Source organism: Galleria mellonella, unplaced genomic scaffold (assembly GCF_026898425.1).
Source record: "Galleria mellonella isolate WM207_F2 unplaced genomic scaffold, CSIRO_AGI_GalMel_v1 utg74, whole genome shotgun sequence".
Taxonomy (NCBI): Eukaryota; Metazoa; Arthropoda; class Insecta; order Lepidoptera; family Pyralidae; genus Galleria; species Galleria mellonella.
The window spans coordinates 1,951,579-1,970,789 of record NW_026442147.1 but is presented as its reverse complement, the minus strand read 5'-3'; the positions used below and the strand labels follow the sequence as shown (position 1 = coordinate 1,970,789).

The following is a 19,211-nucleotide window of genomic DNA, read 5'->3' as shown; positions in this document are numbered from 1 at the left end:
ACTATACGTAGCCATATAGACGTTGCAAGTACCTACCCTCAATTCGCTTATATGAGAATTAATTAGTTTTAATTATTTCATAACAAGTCTCTTTGTTTATCCAATAAATTTAATAACTATTGTCATGTAAAGAACACAAAAGAATTCTATCAAAAGAATACAATACAAAAGAATATGAAATTTTATTGTTTAGAAACGTTTAGCTGCTAGTCCCTACTAAATAAAAAACACTGAAAACACAGCTTTAGATTGGGGGTAGTTTTGCGTAGTGCTCAGGCGCATTGTCTGGGTGTGATGCAATAAATGCTGGCGGCGCGGGTCGAACGTAACGCGGCGGTGCTGACGGCAGATCGGGCAACGCGCCACGTACGAGCCGTCTCAGCGCCGCATTCCGACTTCGCAGCATCATCACTTCCTCATGAAGTCGTTCGCGTTCTAGGAATAGAGAAAAAATATCGCATGGCTATAAAGGTCTATGCAGATTGACAGGCTTTTGTGTTATCGGATAAAATTCCCTTTCTGATACCCTGTATTTACATACTTGGATAACACGCATTGACGTATGTAGGGGTGGGGGGCGTGCCCGTGCAAATTTAGTATAGTATTTTAGTAATTTTATTCTAACAGATTAAACAGATTTGAAGTACCAAAGAATCACACAGACGAAATTATGAAATAATGCTAGTTTTTTGGTATTTAATAATGGTTGACTAACCTTGTAAAATAGGTAAATAATTATTTAGGCCCGTGAGAAGTCCATCCCAGAAATGATCTTTTTCAAAAGGGAATACGTTCTTCCATTGCGCCCAATACTGCGTAATCTCCTCAGTTGTTAGTTTTCTTGACGGCGTACTAAAGTTTGGTGGCTTTACGCTATCCCTAAAAGCAATAAGTACATAACTTTACATAGATTATATAATACTATACTATTATCTTTATGCTGTGTGGTCCCGGCATAAAAAGGGTCACCCCTTCCTTTCTCGTGTCATAAGAGGCGACTAATGGAACTTAATGGTAGTCACCAAAGCCTAACTGCGGTTGCCAGGGGGGAAGGGATTGTTAGTAATACGAGCTATCAGTTCCATTGTTAGCAATATACCCTGTCAGGTCGACCTCCACGCGGTTCCCCCTGGAAACCATCGTGGCTAATTCTAATTGAATTCGTCAGGATGGGCTAACTGGCCTGTTTTCATTCTCATTGATCACCCTTTACTGCTCCGCCAGCGTATCCCGTTAGCGCAGGCGGGGTTACCATTCCATTTTCACCCATCAAAAAAAAACCAGCAAATCGCGGTTGCCAACCTGCCTGCCAAGCGTGGCAACTACTGAAAATACCCCTTTTATGAAGGAGGGCTATGTTCAACAGTGGACAACTAACAGCTGATGCATTAATAATAAAAAAGATATATTATCTTTAGATTAAAGTGCTTACTTATATGAAATGGTATTCCAAACAATACACATTAAAAGTAGCCACCATGACTCATGTGAAGATTTACGTTACAGCTATCTTTACATCGATGATTATATGAAAATCTGAGGTTCTGAAACTGTTTCTAGAGGAGAATTTGTTATTGAAAACCTAATGAGAATTCATCTAGTTGAATACCAATTGGACGTACACAGGAATGCGGTCTTTTTTGTATAGAGTATGGAATAGTAACCCCGCCTGCGCTATCAGTATACACTGGCGGGGCAGCAGTATTAAATGATAGGTGAGGGTGAAAGCAGATCAGAAGATCCATCGTGACGACTTTAACAAGAATTAATCACGACAATTTCCAGGGAAACCGCGTGAAGGTCGACCTGATACGGTATAACGTGAATGCCGTTGTAGTGCACAACTCACACAAGTCACTCATTTCCAATTCCATTTATATTACTTACAAAATATCGTAAAGCTTCTTCTTCTCGGGTGGTACAAAAACAGAAATAAATTCACCCAGAGCTGTCAGCACTTGCATAGGTTCGATTTCAAGATAATGCCCAACTAAAAAGGAAAATAAATTATTGGAATAAAAAAAAAATCGTCAGTGAAATTATGTTATCAAAAATCTAAAGGATATTGCTGACTGCCGAATAACGAGATAAAATTAGGTTTAAATAAACTAAAATTTTATTATTTAACTGAATAAGTCTAGCTTCTAAATTAAACGCCTTTCAAATACATTACTAAAACAGTCCGCAGACATCAGCCTATGTTTGTTAAATAGGTAATCATACCAAATTAACAAACACTGCACAATCACTTCGTAATCGATTACATAAAAAAAATATGTCTGTATGATGGGTCATACCCATCATATAGAGATGTAGTCTTGTATTTGTTGACTTGTTGTGATGATAATAAGACTCGAAATGATAATATTTCCGTAAGAATGACTTGAATGTGGCAGGGGCCAAATCTACCAGCATAATACGAAATATCGTACAATAGTCTGTAATAACTAATATAATATTATCTTTATTAATTTAGTATACAGCAGCACGTATCATCACAACTTGAAACGCTAAAGTACTTATGTCAGGAATTGAAGTAGATACCTCCTCATCTCAATCCAAATATCAAATCCGTTTGAAAACCACCAAAATATAATATTAAGTATTGCATTTTCGTTTTTCTATAATAATATTGTAAATAGATTTGACATTTTGTATGTTTGTAACGTATAAACTCAAAAAATACACAACCCATTTTAAAAATTCTTTCGCCTATATAAAAGCTACATTATCAATGAGTAACATAGGCTATATATTATTTGCATAAAAAATAAAAGTCCCTACTAAAATTACAGTAATGTAATCCAAAGTAACAAAAATTTGCATATAAAATAAGAATAATAAACATAATATTATTTCATATTGCTAAAATAAAATACTAATTTATCTTTCTATATATTTACTCGTGCGAAGCTGGAGCGGATTGCTAGTAATGTATATAGAGGAAATAATTGCTGACCAGGGCAAAGAAAAGGATTTGTCGTCCTTGTCGTGGCTACGGTCGGTTGCGAGGAAACCGTGACGCCTCGGGCACCCGCGCGTCGTGACGATGTAGGACCCGCAGAATCAGAGCCTCCACCGGTCACAGATACAGTAGCTAGAAACAAATAGGCACTTAGGCTAGATGACAAATTGTTGCAGTTAATAAGTATACGAAAGTAAAAGATATGAAAACGTAAAGTTAATTATTTAGTAAGATCACACAAAAAAGAAAATTCTGAATAGAATGTGTTGCAAATGCATTTACATTATTAACCTTAGAATTTAATTATTAAACTTAGATTGTAGCAATATTTTTTTTTTGCCAGTTATGTTGAACATGGTGAAGTTTATTTTTCATTTTATTATTACATCTAAAATTTGAATTTTACAACTATTTTAATTTCATTGTTGGTAGATTTATAAAAAAACCCTAGTAGCTGTGCATAGGTATGACTCAGATGTAAATTCAGATAGAGTTCTGAGGTTCTTCTAGGTTAGCAAAAGCTAATTTTGATAAAGTAGTCTGAAGGCGTCCAAATTTCACTACGACCTTTTAAAATTGATAAATAAAATAGAATTCTCCTATTTCCAATTTTGTTCGATATGAATGACTGTTAAAAGTGAAAATCCACTACGAATTTCACGTATCGGATGTTCTCACGCGAAGTTTTTCTTTTAGGCGCTTATGCAAATATATGTTCATATAATTTGCATACTACAATACTACATGCTACAGAATGTTGCAAAGAAAAACGTGGGATGAAAATTGGCAGTTTAAAAAAGACCATATATTTATATCTTATTTATAAAAACCTACTTTGAGGGTCACCACATTTTTGTATGATTTCATCTGCTTCAGCCATCAGTAGTTGGTCAGCTGGGGATAATTCATGAGCCCTAGGTAAATAAATGCAAATTAGAATTAAGAATTTATAATGTAAACTAAAATACTTACAAGCTACACGAAATTTTATGATGAATTCCAGGCAAGTAAACTTAATATTGATTTCGTAATCAATATCATTTATATATAAACTACAAAGTTTATATACAATATATAAATAGTCTATAGACAGGCAGCTTACTTGCATACTGCGATACGTTAGGAATAGCCATAACAATAATGGTAGTTAAATTTATTGCGATTCAAGATATTGTGCAAGCATTCACGGGATGCTGTTACCAATTCTAAGGGGGACCATAAGTTAATTGTTATTATTATTACTAATATTTCAAAGTTGAAAGTGGAAGTTTGTTTGTTTGTTACCTCACAGCGCCTTAATGGTTTAACCAATCTATTATTGCACTATATATGTGATGGAGAAGGACATAGGCTACTTTTTATCCTGATCAGTAAGCAAATCCCAGTTACGCGGAAGAAGAAGTCACGGGTAAAAGTTAGTAATATATGTAAAAAGGCCAATAATATTAGTAGTAAGTACTAATGCTCTTACTTAAATCCAACATGGGCAGAGCGAGAGGTGCTTGCAGAAACGCTTCTAGCTATACTTGCACGCCCTCGCAATGACGGCCTGTCGACTAGCAGACAAAATACGAGTATTGATTATAAACAGTATTATTTTTTTATTATATCAGCTGTTAACTGCCCACTGTTGAACATAGGCCTCCTCCACAAGAGGAGGTTTGGCATTAGTTGCCACACTTGGTAAGTGGGTTGTTATATTAATTATAAACATAATTACTATTAGGTAAATAGTTATAAAATTTATAAAAAAAAAAACGTGATTACCCCTCATTCCTTTAGCACTAATACTGGCATGTTGTGAAGAGTCTTCGTTTGTCAATATAGTAGTTGATGGTTCCATCATTTCGGATGCTGCATCCATACCAACACAAATAGGACAAAACGCATAATTTAAGAATGTCTTGCATAGTAGTTCAATGTCCTCTTCAGCTTGAATTTCAAGGGCCTTAAAAGAATATAACGCGTTAAAAAATCGGCCAGTATAACCCAACAACTTGATGGTAACTTATGTACAAGAGTGTATTATATACAGCTATAGATAATATAGCATAGGGGTGCTCTGTAGACTTCAGAGAAAGCCGCGTACGAAGTTGTCAAGCTAAAAGGATTATTAAAATTATAAATAGGGTAGTTGAGAAAACAATTCGCCTTATTAGTCTAAGTCAGTGTTTATCAAAGTATGGGTCGCGACCCCTGGGGGTCACAGAAGGTCGCGAAGCAGTGAAAAAAAAATCCGTAAAAACATAAATCAATCAATAATGCATAATGAAGTATCTATAACAGATATCGATTACATGTCTGTTTTAGACACTTTATTATGTACTATTTATTTTATTTTATCGATATCTAACCTTGAATATAAATACAACTATACGGATTTCATAATTGTCCTATAATAAAATTCATACACATTCGAAACCGTGGAGGGTAAGGGGTCGCAAGATATTTTTACATACTAAAGGGATCGTAAGATATGTTTACATAATAAGGGGGTCGCGTCATGAAAAAGATTGAAAAACACTGCTCTAAGTAAAAGTTAGCTAACTATTGTTTTGTGTGCCTATAACTACTTATTAACATAATATATGTATTGTGGTCGTAATGTAAAATTGCAGCTAATATAATATTTTAAATATTGCTCTTGTCGACCATCCCTGCCAAGTTGGAGTCTCAAATAAAACATCATTATATTTACCATAAAAATAGAGTCTAATGTGCATAGATTTCGGGATGTTAATTGATATTTTTCAATTAATTTTAATAGACGATCTTCAACTAAAAATCCCGTATTGTCTGCTACTAGTTGCAATATATGTCGAACCTAAAATTGAAAGGAAGTATAATCACAATTATATTATATAGATCAGTAAATATGAAGCTCTTTCATTCATTGTAATTTTGATTCGCTTACAAGTTTATCCTTTTCTTCTTGCGCAATCTTATTATTAGGATCTACGGGCTCTTTTGGCATTATCGAACTTTGCACATTTTTGTCTAAATCTTCATGTTCTGGAAATTACATAATGCAGTTCAAATACTTTTATATAAATGGGATCACGCATATATAAAGGGAACAGCGAGGGGACTAGTAGCTTCATTGCTAGCAATATTATATGTCATAGTTTTAATGTCTGTAACACTAAAACTTTATCTGTTTGACTTAAATATAATATTTACCATATTTAGATAAAGGACTTTTTGGAGGTGGCGCTGATGGCTGCGGCGGTGGTTCAGACAAGACGTGGGCATGCAACGCCACTTCTGCCTGTCGTAGTTCCCGTAAGAGCTGGGAACACCTCGCGGCAGACATACGCCACACCTGACTGAACTTGTAGTGATTCACATGAGAGAAATGCTCAGATTTCTTTTCCAAATCCTCCATTGTTTGCATAAGTTTAACAATTTCAGCGTCAGCTTTGATTTCCTCGATGGCACCATCCTCGGCTGCCTTTCGTATTTTCGACCGCAGATTGTTAGCTATATCTGACATTTTGTTTAGTTTCCGTTTCTGTTGTGATCTTACGAAGACATTTTCTTCTTCACGTTTTTTTAACACCTGAAATAATATTGGCGGTTTAATAATTACCCTTGTGTCTACGTTTTCAGATGTTGGTATATTTTTACAATCCATTCGCTTTTGCAACTGCTGAATAATATATACTATAAAATCTGAATCATTGAATAATTACATATCGAAAATATTATAATATTTATATTTACCTGATAATTGTAGCCGATTTTCTCCGTATTTATAATACATGTAGCTTTTAGTTTCTCCAGTTCTTTTTGTAGTTCTTGAATCAATGATTCGAGTTCAATTTTAGCCTCACGATATTTTTCGTGGTGGTCCCACATAATAGCTTCTATCTCTGCTTTATGTTCTTCCAACTATAGATAAAATTATTTATTTTGTATAATTATTATTTTAATTGTATTGTAGAATGTAAATTATTATGAATACTTTAGTATTCTGAGTTAAAATTGAATACCTGTCCGAACTTATATTCCATATGAGCAATTTCTTCTCTATCACGCTGTTTATAGAGTGCTTCCCATCGTTTGTTATTGTGATCAACCATGGCATCCCGTTCTATATTGATAGCGAGTTCAATCAGACTTAGCTGCTTTTCGTAAGCTCTTTGCATAATAGTCACTTGCTTTTCGATTCTATCCGATAATTCTTTTATGTCTTTATCCTAAAAATAAAAAAATAAATGAAACAACACATCTCTTTTCATGCTATCTATTCTATATGCCACGGGAATATAATTTAAAATTATATATATAACAAACTTGTTTATCTAAATCTTCGTAATAAGCTTCATCCATTCGCTTGAGATCGCTCTTTAGCTCGTCAATAAGGCTATTCTTTTGTGCTAACAAGTCGTCGCACTTTTGTTTCTGGGCCTTAATTTCCATATCAATGTCTAAAGGGTCTTTTATTGTCAACATCACATCCCAGTTGGACGTTATTGCTTCATATTGCAATTGTGCATCAGCAGCTTCCTCTTCTATTTTTTTTACAGAACCTGAATTATAAACAGGTTATAAATACATAAAAAAATCCTTAAAAAATATGGGACTAGATGACGGTGTCATGGCGGGAACATATATAATTATTAGTCCATTTTTTTTTTTTCTATATCACAAAGGTGACAAGTATACAGCCCGTCTGATGGTAAACGATTACTGTAGGTTATGAACGCCTGCAAGACTAGGAGTGTCACTTGCGCATTGCCAACGCAGAAGAAATATTAATATACTTTTTTTTGAAGAATCTCATACTCATAAGGTTAGGTAGTTTTTATCCCGAGTAATCAATATAATTTCAGTCACGTGGATGAAGACGTGGATAAAAGCTAGTTTCACAATAAATAATGGGTGATAACGAACGATTCATTTTTTCCGAAAAGAGTGTCCGTCGGATGACTTCCCGCTCATCAGTTGTAACTTTAACATTGGTGACTTTGGCAGCGCCATCTAGTGCTAAACGTTGAAGTTCTTCAGCTGCAAGTGCCGTCGCCTGTTCGATAGGGCCTGGTTCTTCTTCACCGCTAGTCTCATCGGTCTGCTGTTCCGCTCTACAGTCATGGAAAATGTAAGCCTATCAATAATTTACGCATACGATTATAATTACTACCTAAAGAATAGAGAAAATCGGCGGCGGCGACCATCGTGATTGTTGCTTGAATTGGGCACGAAGAGCCAATTAACCTGCTGTCATTCTCACCTATCATCCTTCACTGATGCCCAGCCAGCGTATGCCAATACCGCAAGCGGGGTTACCATTCCATTCTCATTCCTTAATACTCCGCCTGCGCAGAAGGATTGTTAGTAATGGGGACGTTAATCTCCATTACTAGCAATATACCTTATCAGGTCGACTTCCACGCGGTTACCCCTGGAAACCATCCTAATTAATTATTGTCAATTTCGTTGCGATAGTCCTGCCTTTTCATTCTCATCTATCATCCTTCATTGGTGCCCCGTCAACGCATATCGTTAGCCCAGACGGGATTACTGTTTCATTATCATCATTAAAAAAAACTGGAACCCCGCACAAAGTATACTGATAGCGCAGGCAATTTTTTTTATGAATACACCTAAAATTCGTCGATAATGTCATCATTCGTCGACCTGATAGAGATATTGCTAGTATTGGGACTGCTAGGCCTCATTACTAACAAAACCCTTCCCCTCCAGTCGGTTACCACTAAGGAATGATAGATGAACAAGAAAGCAAGTCAATTGGCTCTCCGTGACGAATTTTTAATAATTAATCATGATGGTATCCAGAGGGAACCGCGTGAAGGTCGACCTGACGGGGTACATTACTAACAATGGGGCCGCTAGTCCCAATGAATAACGATCCCTACTCCCTCTATAATGTATTTGAGTCTGAAGATAAAATTGAAACACAATATCGAGTCACTATTGTTGCCACTTGCCACTAATATAAAGAGGAAAGATTTGTATTTTTGTGTGTATGTATGTTTGTAATAAATAAACTCAAAAACTACTTTGACGATTTCAAAAATTCTTTCACCATTAGAAAGCTACATTCGCCCTGAGTAACATAGGTTATATTTATTGCTAGAAAAGATTAGGGATCCTTACTAAAACTTTAGTAACGTAACTCAAGGTTTTAAAAAAAATGCTATAAAATATCTTTCGTCGCGTGCGCTACGGAAACTATTCGTGATAAAAAAAAAGTATGTTCTACAATATTGAAAATAATAAAAATAACTACAAAAAAGTTCGCCATACTATATGTCCAACTATTATCGTTATCTCACAATAACCACTTTTTACATTTTAAAAGTTGATAGCAATACCGACCAAAATTACACCATGTTATTCATACTTCTGTTTAAATCCTTATCCAAATAAATCATATTGTTTTTAAAACTGTTTCAATTTATGTAGATTACTTTTTAAATTGTTCAGATAGGCTAATCTATTCAATACATATTACGAATTTAATAAGTCATAAAAATAGAAAAAATAATGCTGTCGCGTTGTACATATTATTCAAACCTATTTATTAATTCTTACCCAAATAAATTATTTTGTATTCAAAATTGTTTCAATACCTGCAATAATAATAATAGATTACTTTTTAATTTTTCATATCGTAGGTATATTCTATTCGTTAAATAACATTGGGGTTGATTCTGAGGTGCAGAGGAGCCATTTTTTTTTACATACATAACTATATGTTCGTGAGTATTTAGTAGTGCAGTGATTAGTAGTGAATACGAATATTTATTAACTAACGACCAAAGAATAGAGTAACTGTTAGGCACTTCAATTCTTTGCCATTTTTTTAACTTTCAACTCATCAGAGACTAAAAAACATTTCTGTATATGTGTCATTTCTCATATGACTTGACCGTTACTTATAAGTATACAGTACGTAATACTGTAAATGCGTATTGAGCAACATATGTAAAATAATTAATAAATTTTTCATGCTCTTTAACATTCAGATAAGAATAGTCTAAAAAATCTAGCCGAGATCTCTAGACTAAAAGTAACTAAGGTGTTTTTTATACTATTTAGAATGAAAAACAAGCTGACGTCCCTCTTGCTGAAAAGTGGTAATGGTAATCATTATGAAGAGGGGTATTATAAATAAAAAAAATTACTGGTAAATACTCCAGCCTAGACTAAAAGTCCATAATTGGTAATATTACCGCGAAAATAATTCATCACCGGATAAATCCTAATTTAATACGACTATTTAGATTCTGTTTTGAAGTGCTCGTCTATGTGAAAATGAGCTTTTAAATGTATACCTTTTCAAAGCTTCCTGTCTTTTTTTGATACGTAAAGCTCTACCAGCTTTACGCTCTTCAGGGTCTTGGGATGTAACCTGTGGTTCCTTTGGAGCCAGTACATCTTCCTCGTCATCTTCATAACTCCCAAACTTGCCAGCCATTCTAATATGTTGCAGAAACTTATCTCTTTGGTTTAATACTAACAACGCTAAAAGAAATTTGGTTACCATGTAACAAATATTATATCCTGTGGATATGATGACTAAACAAATTGTTGTTATAGAAACCAAATACCAGTTGTTATTATGTATCTAATGTTATAATTGTAAATAGATAGCTAGAAATAATTAGCATTGTAGATAGCATAAACAACCTAGTTCCCCTAGAAAAAGTAGGTGCTTTTTATCTGAATATTTTTATTTTTCATTTAATAAATAACAACTACCACAGTGAAAAAGAACACCATAGATATTATACTTATCTATTCATCTACCACTTGTAATCCATAGAGAAGAGGAAAGGAAAAAGTTCGTAATGGACAAGTTAGTCCCATTGCTTACAATAAATCGTTAGGTAGATTTTTACACCGATCCCCCAGAAAGTATCGTGGTTAATGTATAGTGGATTCTCTAAGTTGGGCTAATTGACAAGAGTTATTTCATAGTTTTGTTTCGCTGATGCCATATTTATATACCATTATTATTAGGCTTGGAATAAGTACGTTATACTAGGTGGAAAAGATAATGAAAGTCTAAAAGCTCCATTACTAAAAATATAGCCTATCAGGTCGACCTACATGGCTCCTCCTGGAAAGCAGCGTGGTAAATTCTTGTGGAATTCGCTGCGATTGACCAATGATCAATTGGTTAATTGCTTTATTTCTTTCACCCATCATCATTCATGCCAGTTTACCGATAAGGCAAGCGGTGTTACAATTTCATTTTCGCCTATTAAAAACATAAATTATACAGTATGATTGTAGAAGAGTGTACTACTGTATATTGGAGGGAAAGGGATTACTAATAAGTCTAACTGCCCCATTACTAGCAATATACCCTCAAGTTGACCTCCAGGCAATCTCAGCGTAGTAGAATTCTTGAATTCGTCATGATAGGTCAACTGACCTGCTTCCATCCACATCTATCATTCCTTACTGGTACCCTGTCTTCATATAGCGATATATTTTTTTTTATCAGATTCATGAACATAAATTAGCCTTTCAATCGCAAACTTTAATTTATATATATCAAATTAGGCACGGGGTTGTAAGCATCCAGGTCGGTCCAGGATTAGTCTCCCGCTTCTTTAATAAATGTTTAACACAGTTATATCATAATATTATAATAAATAAATACGATAATAGGAAAAATGTAATAAAAGGCAGATACATTTATGTATGTTTTTTACTTAATTTACTTTTTGCTGTTAAGAATGATACCATCGTACTTCTGTTGGAACCACTTCATGGCATCCTCTTTTGTCAAGCGATGAGCGAACCCAACCTTGCCAGTCTTACGTCTTCTGTGAGCAACATTGAACCCTGCAAAAAGACAATCACATAAATACATATTTCATAGTCTTTATACTTCAATAAAAAGACATCAACTAAACACCATATATGCATATTAAAGCACAGGTCAGGCAGCTATTTAAGATATATTAACAGTTATGAATTTCACATATTAAATTTTGTTTAATTAATGTACCTTAATCTTATTAAGAGATAAATGACGAGTTTTACTCTCTAAAAGCTAAGTTTCAATTTAGCACATGATTTACAGAGAGAAGATAGATGTATATTCTCCCTTGAACAAATGTGCAGATACATGCAAATAATACATGGTGTAGTTTCTAGTACTCATAATACAAACTCTGCTTAGCATGGATCTAGCTGATGCTGTGTAATGTGCCCATAAACTCAAGAGGTATATTTTATTTGAATACTAAAAAGTATGTGGTGACTTCACAAGGGACTTCATCTACTTATATTAAAAAACCTACAGATAAATACAGACAGAAATAAGCAGTCAGTAAAATATATTAAATCCTATTGAATTTAAATGTAAAAGGTAAGGATAGATGGACAGATGTTTGTTACTGTTTCATGCAAAAAAAAAAACAACTGAATGGATTTAAATGAAGATTAGTACACATTATCATATCCTTAATTAGCATAGGATATGTATTGATTCACATGGGGAAAGCGACTTAAAATAGCTAGTCAGTAATATATATAGCTCAAGATATCACCCTATTAAGGTAGTATATATACTAAATGCATTAAAAATCAACTAAGAAATAATATAATTACCAGGTCGCCCAAGAACAACATAGAAATCCAAACCGTAGATACCAATGGAGGGATCATACTTGATGCCAAGATCAATGTGTTCTTGAATACCAAATCCAAAGTTTCCAGTGGCTGAGAAGTTGTCACGTCTCAATTCATATTCTCTGACCTGGAAATGAAAACATAATAATTGTAATTAAAATTAATTTCTAGCTTCATCATTTTTATAACACATGTCAAGCTCCTGGGGTTGGTAACCACAGTAGGGCTTTTGTGATTTCTATCTTATTTTACTATCTATAGTAACTTTTATTTTTTATATTTAATTGTGAAATCTTATAGCAACTATCATTTTATGCCAACTTTTAAGATGTTTATAAACCTTTCAATATGCTTAATCTACATTCAGAAATACTATCAGTAGGTCTTCTAGGAAGATTTTTTTTTCATTTTACATACATACATGCCTGTTATCTAATGGAGTAGGCATAAAGATGGAATATCAAATGCTTCCTTTTTCAAGTCTCTGTTATTTATTTATTATATACAAAATATTACAGGTTTTTTCACACAAACCATAAAGAATTATTTGTATACATTCTTAATGGTCAGTAAAATATTTTAAACAAATTTAGCACAACAAAAATAAAGATAATGAAATAAAAAGGTTACCAAATTCAATGAAGCTAGTAATAATCACTTTCATTAGTTATACAACAGCAATTTGTAATACAATTGAGTAAAAATTTGCAGATGTTTGTTCTTCAATTAAACTGAAATTGCTGATTTAGATGAATTTGTGTTTATTTGAACAGAGAAACCACACATTAATTTGAAATACTACAAGATACTTATATGTTTAGCTCACAACTATAACAATATACCTTTTAAATAATTGAAACCCACCTTCAAACCTCTTTCAAGGATTTCCTCTGCTTTAGCGCCACGGACAGTACAGTGGACAGCAATTTTTTCATTACGACGAATACCAAAGGAACGCACAGTATAGCGAGCCTTTGAGAACACAGGTTGCTGACCAGTAAGCTGTTCCAACACCTGAAATTACAAATAACTTAATAACAATTTAAATAACAATTACTTTTTGTTATCAGAATCAAAGGTCAGTCTGATCCTCTTATTCAGAAAAAAAAAACTTATTTTCATCAACCTATTTTAGCTAGCTATTGAAATGTTTTGTCTCTTTCTTTTGAATTAAATTACAAATTTGAATGAAAGTAACAAAACAGTGTAATAGGTAAAATATATTTGTAGAAGACTAATTTTTATGAATGTCTACACATATTCATAATGATTGTAATAATATTTGTTATATTAATATTAGACTTGCACATTTTCCTTTGTTATTTCTTCGAGTATTCTAAATAGTAAAAAATTAGTATTTAGAAGTTGCAAATGAGAAATATTTTGCTCTTGCATGAATTTACAAAGAAACACAACAATGTGAGTCTTGAACATTTCATGCTTCAAAATCGAGTAAAATAGTTTATCAAACTTCAAATAATAAATGTACCTTAGCAGCACGAGTAAGCCTATCACCAGATTCTCCTACACAGATGTTCAGACACAGTTTCCTGATATGAAGATTTCTCATAACATTTTTCGATTTGTCTTTAGGTACCTTCTTCTCCTTTTTTTCTTTTTTCGCCGCAGCTGGTGGTGCTCGCTGAAATATAAATTTTTAATTCAAATTTTCTTTTTACCATAGAATTTAGTTTAAAGTGCTCAAAGTAGGTTATGTTATGCCGAAACTATTTAGAGGAATTGCACTTAACAACGGAAATATGACTGAGAACATAATCTCAAGATAATAGTGAAACACTTTTATAAAACTGAAATATCAAAATTAAGTGATGGACACAGATGTAATCGGATAAACATATTTATGTATTATAAAAACACCCACCGCCATGTTCACAACTTTTAGAAAGAAAAATTATAGAAATACACAGCATAGACAATTAAATAGCATGTCAACTTGTAAAATGTCAATGTCAAACACTATTCTTAATCTATCCCTCCAATTTCAAGCATTTATAATAAAGCGCAAGTACTCAATCTATGGACACAACACAACCTAATCCTACATTTGAATGGGTTGAACTAGCATCTATTAGTATAAAATGTATATATAGAAGAAGCAGTTGCGTTTTGCATTTGCTCTTAAACTAAAATGTCATGTCCGATGGGGAAAGACGCCAAAAGACCGCTTTATAAATTCTTCCGCGGGTTTGGAGCGCCATATACACTCGCCTTGTTTAAAGACAATCTCAATAACAGTTACTGTAACAGTTAACACAAATTTAAAAGTGTATATAATTTAATAGGTTCCCCAGATACAGGCTCGACCCTTTTGGGGGCATAGTTAAGTAATTCTTTAAATTACTTTTTTTAAATAAAGTTGAATATATTGAAAACTAAAGTTGAAAATCTACGACTAATAATATTAAAGCACTTCGAAAATAAAAAAAACTAGCTTTTGTCTGGGTCTTTGCTCGCGTGCGGCTTTTTTTTATTCAACTTAGAATGGAAACAAGCTGACGGCCCACCTGATGGAAAATAGTAACCCTTGCCTATAGACATGAGCAGTACCATGGACATAACAGAGTATAATGTTTCGCCCATGACACCCCCTATACGTTACCATTCTAAGGAGTCAGATTTAATATATGATATTTTATTCTATTTATTCAATGTGGTATTTGATTCCTAAAAAAAAAAAACACTTTATTTCTTATAAAAAGACTAAATTTAAGACTTCTCTTATTTAACTTAAAATTAACAAATATATGTAGAAATTTTTGTCTATACCAAATCATCCCCTATTTTATTTTCTTAGGGACAGAATTTCCAATATTTGCTAATAAACATTTTATTCTAACCTAAGGTTATAACTTCACAAAGAACAGAATTTCTATACATTTTATCCCCAAAGGGATGAAATGGTGGATGAAAATTTATCCACCATTTCATCCCTTTGGGGATAAAATGTCTAAAAACACTGAAAATTATTTTATTTACTTTTAATCAGAACTCTAGAACTAGTTTCATGTTTCCTGGGGGTCTACCATGAAATGAAATTCTGAATTTTTCGGGGTTAATTTCGTGTTTTTGTTCGTACCTAAATCGAGCCAGTAAATGGAGCTTAGCCTTTCATTTATCATAAATCCTATCTTAATAGTCCAGAGGAACGATAATTTAATATTTTTAATAATTTTAAACGGCATGTATTTTGTAATTTTAACATCAAATTTCTATTTCGTTCGTCCCCGAAATTTTGGAAAATATTTCATGGTAGACCCTCTGGTTCTAGCTAATAACGCAGTCTCCATACAAATTTTCAACGCATGTTAACCATGCGGTACTTAATTCAACCTCTATGGGGGTAGAATTTCCAAAATTCCTTTCTTATTTTTCACATGCACTATATAAAGAACCTATCTGCAAAATTACGAGATTCAACGGCAGTGTGTTGATATATGGATTAATCGATTAATTAGCATCCTTTTTAATATATATAAATAGATTTGTAACTTTGTCGTATACAATAAATACTGCACGAACACTGCGAACAATTGCCAAATGTTAGAAAAATTGTGTTATGTAGTACAATTATCTCATGTACATGACAAAAGATAGTATTAAGTAGTATGATAGCATATTAATAAATTAAATATACTTTTTGGGAACAAATAATACTATTTGCGATTTTGTGAAAAAAAAAAAAACAAAACTTAGTTTCTAAATTGACCAGCAGAGGCAGCACCATCGTTCATACTAATAGAATTTTCTCGATCAAATTACACGTAAGTTAAACTGGTAGTTATTAAGTATATTAAAATACAAATAGTATTGGTCATGTCATATAATGTTCGACCAGATTGTATTCTTAACCTATGAATATATCATAGGTAAAGAATAGACCCTGTCTTTTTTCTACGGTTGTATTGAATTTTCTTACGTATAATAAACATAAAAGTTTGTGGGAACTGAGGATGTTTGGATAGATGTTTATTAATTTTTCATGTAAAAACTACTGAACAGATTTAAATGAAATTCGGTATACGTTTAAGTTATATCCTAATTTAAGTGAGATATTTCATGAATTGTATAACAATTCACCCTGACTTTGTACGGTTTTTTTAAATAAAATAGATCTTATAAATTCTTTAATAAAGTTGCTTTTTGTACTTGAAAAAGTTAATAAAATAGAACATTCATGATAATAATGATGATGATTTTTTGAGATTGTCCACTACAAACTATAAATCATAATATTTCTCTGTACAATATTAATTTAGATACACGCGGGCAAAGCTAAAGGATATAATTAGTATTTTAATGTTATCTCGACATCTTTCGCTTGTCGTATAACATATAGTAATATTTTCATTCCGAAATAATCTTTATGATAAATAGAGTCCGTGTTATTTATTATGAAGATATTTAGGAAAAAAATAAGATTACGAATTGTTCAAAGGAAAAATAGACAGAATTTTATTTAGATACACAATGACATCTATAGTAAGTATAACTAACCAGTAACAGAAAGGTAACCATAGTTTCATCTACATAGGTTGATATGCTACAAAGTCTAACATCTTCTCTTGAAGCTCATGGTTCCTTTCTCAGGATCTAGTATCTGTAAATTATGTATATACATTAATCTGTTGGCATAGCATCACCAATCTTGGTTTATAGAGTGCCTTGGTGAACATGTCCGCAACTTGAAGTTCAGTATCTATCTTTGCAATCTTCATGTTCCCATCAGCTATGCCTTCTCGAATAAAGAAATGTCTTAGCTTAATATGTTTCGTTCTGTTGTGGAACTCATATGGTGGATTTAATGCAAGTTTGATGGCTGATTCGTTATCTAAGTACAGAATAGGAATACTCGTTGGTTGTTCTATACCTTCAATAAAACGTTTAAGCCATATTATTTCTCTAGCGGCTTCGCTAGCGGCTACAATTTCGGCTTCAGTGCTTGAAATCGCTACTGATGTCTGTAGTTGACTTCGCCATGATATTAGACCTCCATAAATACATACTAGGCCTGAAGTCGATCTTCCAGAGTCAGGATCACCACCATGATCAGCATCGCTGTAACAGATCAGTTCTTTCTTTGTATCTTTCCTGTAGGTAATGCCGTAATCCCTTGTACCATTCAAATAGCGAAATATTCGTTTCACTTTTGTAATATCTGTTTTTGTAGGAGTTTCTAAGTGTCTAGAGGCAACCCCAACTGCATAGGCAATATCGGGTCTTGTTCCTACCATAAGGTATGCGAGAGCTCCAACTGCTTCTCTGTAAGGAAATGCATTGTCTTCAGCATCTTCTCTCAATTCAGAATCTTTAACTATTGGTGTAGCGGCAGCTTTGCTATTCTGCATACCAAATCTTGTAAGTACTTTCTTAGTATAGGCACCTTGATGTATTTTTATATAGTTTTCATGTTTTTCTATCTCAAGTCCCAGAAAGTAATAGAAATTTTTATTACTTTGGCCCTTAATTTTAAAGCGTTTCTGCAGCGTTTCGAGAAACTCATTAATCAGTACCTGTGATGTACCAGCTATCATGCCATCGTCAACATAAAGGGCTAGTAGTAGCTTACCTTCCCCCCTCTTCATGGAGAAGAAACAAGGATCTTCTCCAGCTACAAACCCTTGTTCTAGAAGAAAGTCTTTAATGCAATTGTTCCAGCACAATGGTGCTTGTTTCAGTCCATATAAACTGCGTTTTAACTTGCATACATTGTTAGTTCCATCATCATATCCTTCAGGTTGCTTAACATATATCTCTTCTTTCAAGCTTCCATAAAGAAATGCGGTAGAGACGTCAAATTGAGTAAGAATCATATTGTCGCGAGCAGCAATACTCAATAGTAATCTAATTGTACTCATTTTTGCTACGGGACTAAACGTCTTCTCGTAATCAACGCCTTTCTTTTGAGAGTAACCAACAGCAACGAGTCTGGCTTTATACTTGTCAGTAGACCCATCAGAGTTCCTTTTAATCTTAAATACCCATTTACTGGATATAGCTTTGCGTCCATTGGGTAATGACACTAAGTCTCATGTTTCATTTTCTTTCAGGGAGTTGATTTCATCATCCATAGCCTTACGCCATTTTTCTTTATCAACAGACTTCATCGCATCTTTGAATGTCTTTGGTTCTTCTTCATGGTTATAAACATTTTCAACACAGTGTAAGACAAATTCGTCAAATCTATGTGGAGGTTTTAATTTAGAGCGATCCCTTAAAGTGATTTTATCTATATCTACATCTTTCTCTTGAGGTTCTTCATTAAGAATTTCTTCTTGAGATAAAGTATCTTCTCTTATTAAATTGTCCTCTGATACGTTTTCTTGATTTGTGTCAATCTGTGGTAAATTATCTATGTTTGAAGAAGTAACCTTATCTTCACATTCAGTAGTATCAAAATGTTCATAGTTATTAATTGGAACAATCGCTATGTTTGATTCGTTCGGTTCTCGATCTGCAAAATCGGGACAGACTTGAAGTGGGATCAATATTGATCTAGAGACCTTTTCTTCAGATCTAGGAGATCTATTGTCCTCGACAGGATTAAGTGTCTTTTCGTCAAAAATTACATCTCTCGAGTTAATAATTGAAAGAGTTTTATGTTCCCAAATGC

At 33.4% G+C, this 19,211-nt stretch overlaps 2 protein-coding genes across 3 annotated transcripts; both read right to left on the bottom strand.

Moving 5' to 3' along the window:
• Window positions 1-40: 40 nt before the first annotated feature.
• On the bottom strand, window positions 41-11,500 carry LOC113516079 (dynein regulatory complex protein 1). 2 transcript variants are annotated; one of them, XM_052900947.1, is made up of 16 exons: window positions 10,543-11,500; window positions 10,267-10,456; window positions 7,862-8,049; window positions 7,262-7,497; window positions 6,958-7,164; window positions 6,689-6,856; window positions 6,146-6,524; window positions 5,880-5,977; window positions 5,664-5,789; window positions 4,733-4,913; window positions 4,437-4,521; window positions 3,800-3,879; window positions 2,960-3,097; window positions 1,888-1,990; window positions 716-879; window positions 41-435 (listed from the first exon to the last, which is right to left on the bottom strand). In XM_052900947.1, the coding sequence occupies exons 2-16, from the start codon at window positions 10,407-10,409 to the stop codon at window positions 245-247; spliced, it is 2,487 nt and encodes an 828-aa protein (XP_052756907.1). In that variant the 5' UTR covers window positions 10,410-10,456; window positions 10,543-11,500; the 3' UTR covers window positions 41-244. The 2 variants fall into 2 exon arrangements, with proteins under 2 accessions (XP_052756907.1, XP_026756235.3); XM_026900434.3 differs by having other exon boundaries at window positions 10,267-11,500.
• A 135-nt stretch (window positions 11,501-11,635) lies between these two features.
• On the bottom strand, window positions 11,636-14,612 carry LOC113515970 (60S ribosomal protein L11). Its single transcript, XM_026900280.3, has 5 exons — window positions 14,463-14,612; window positions 14,070-14,222; window positions 13,445-13,594; window positions 12,560-12,707; window positions 11,636-11,788 (listed from the first exon to the last, which is right to left on the bottom strand). The coding sequence occupies exons 1-5, from the start codon at window positions 14,466-14,468 to the stop codon at window positions 11,661-11,663; spliced, it is 585 nt and encodes a 194-aa protein (XP_026756081.1). The 5' UTR covers window positions 14,469-14,612; the 3' UTR covers window positions 11,636-11,660.
• Window positions 14,613-19,211: the final 4,599 nt, after the last annotated feature.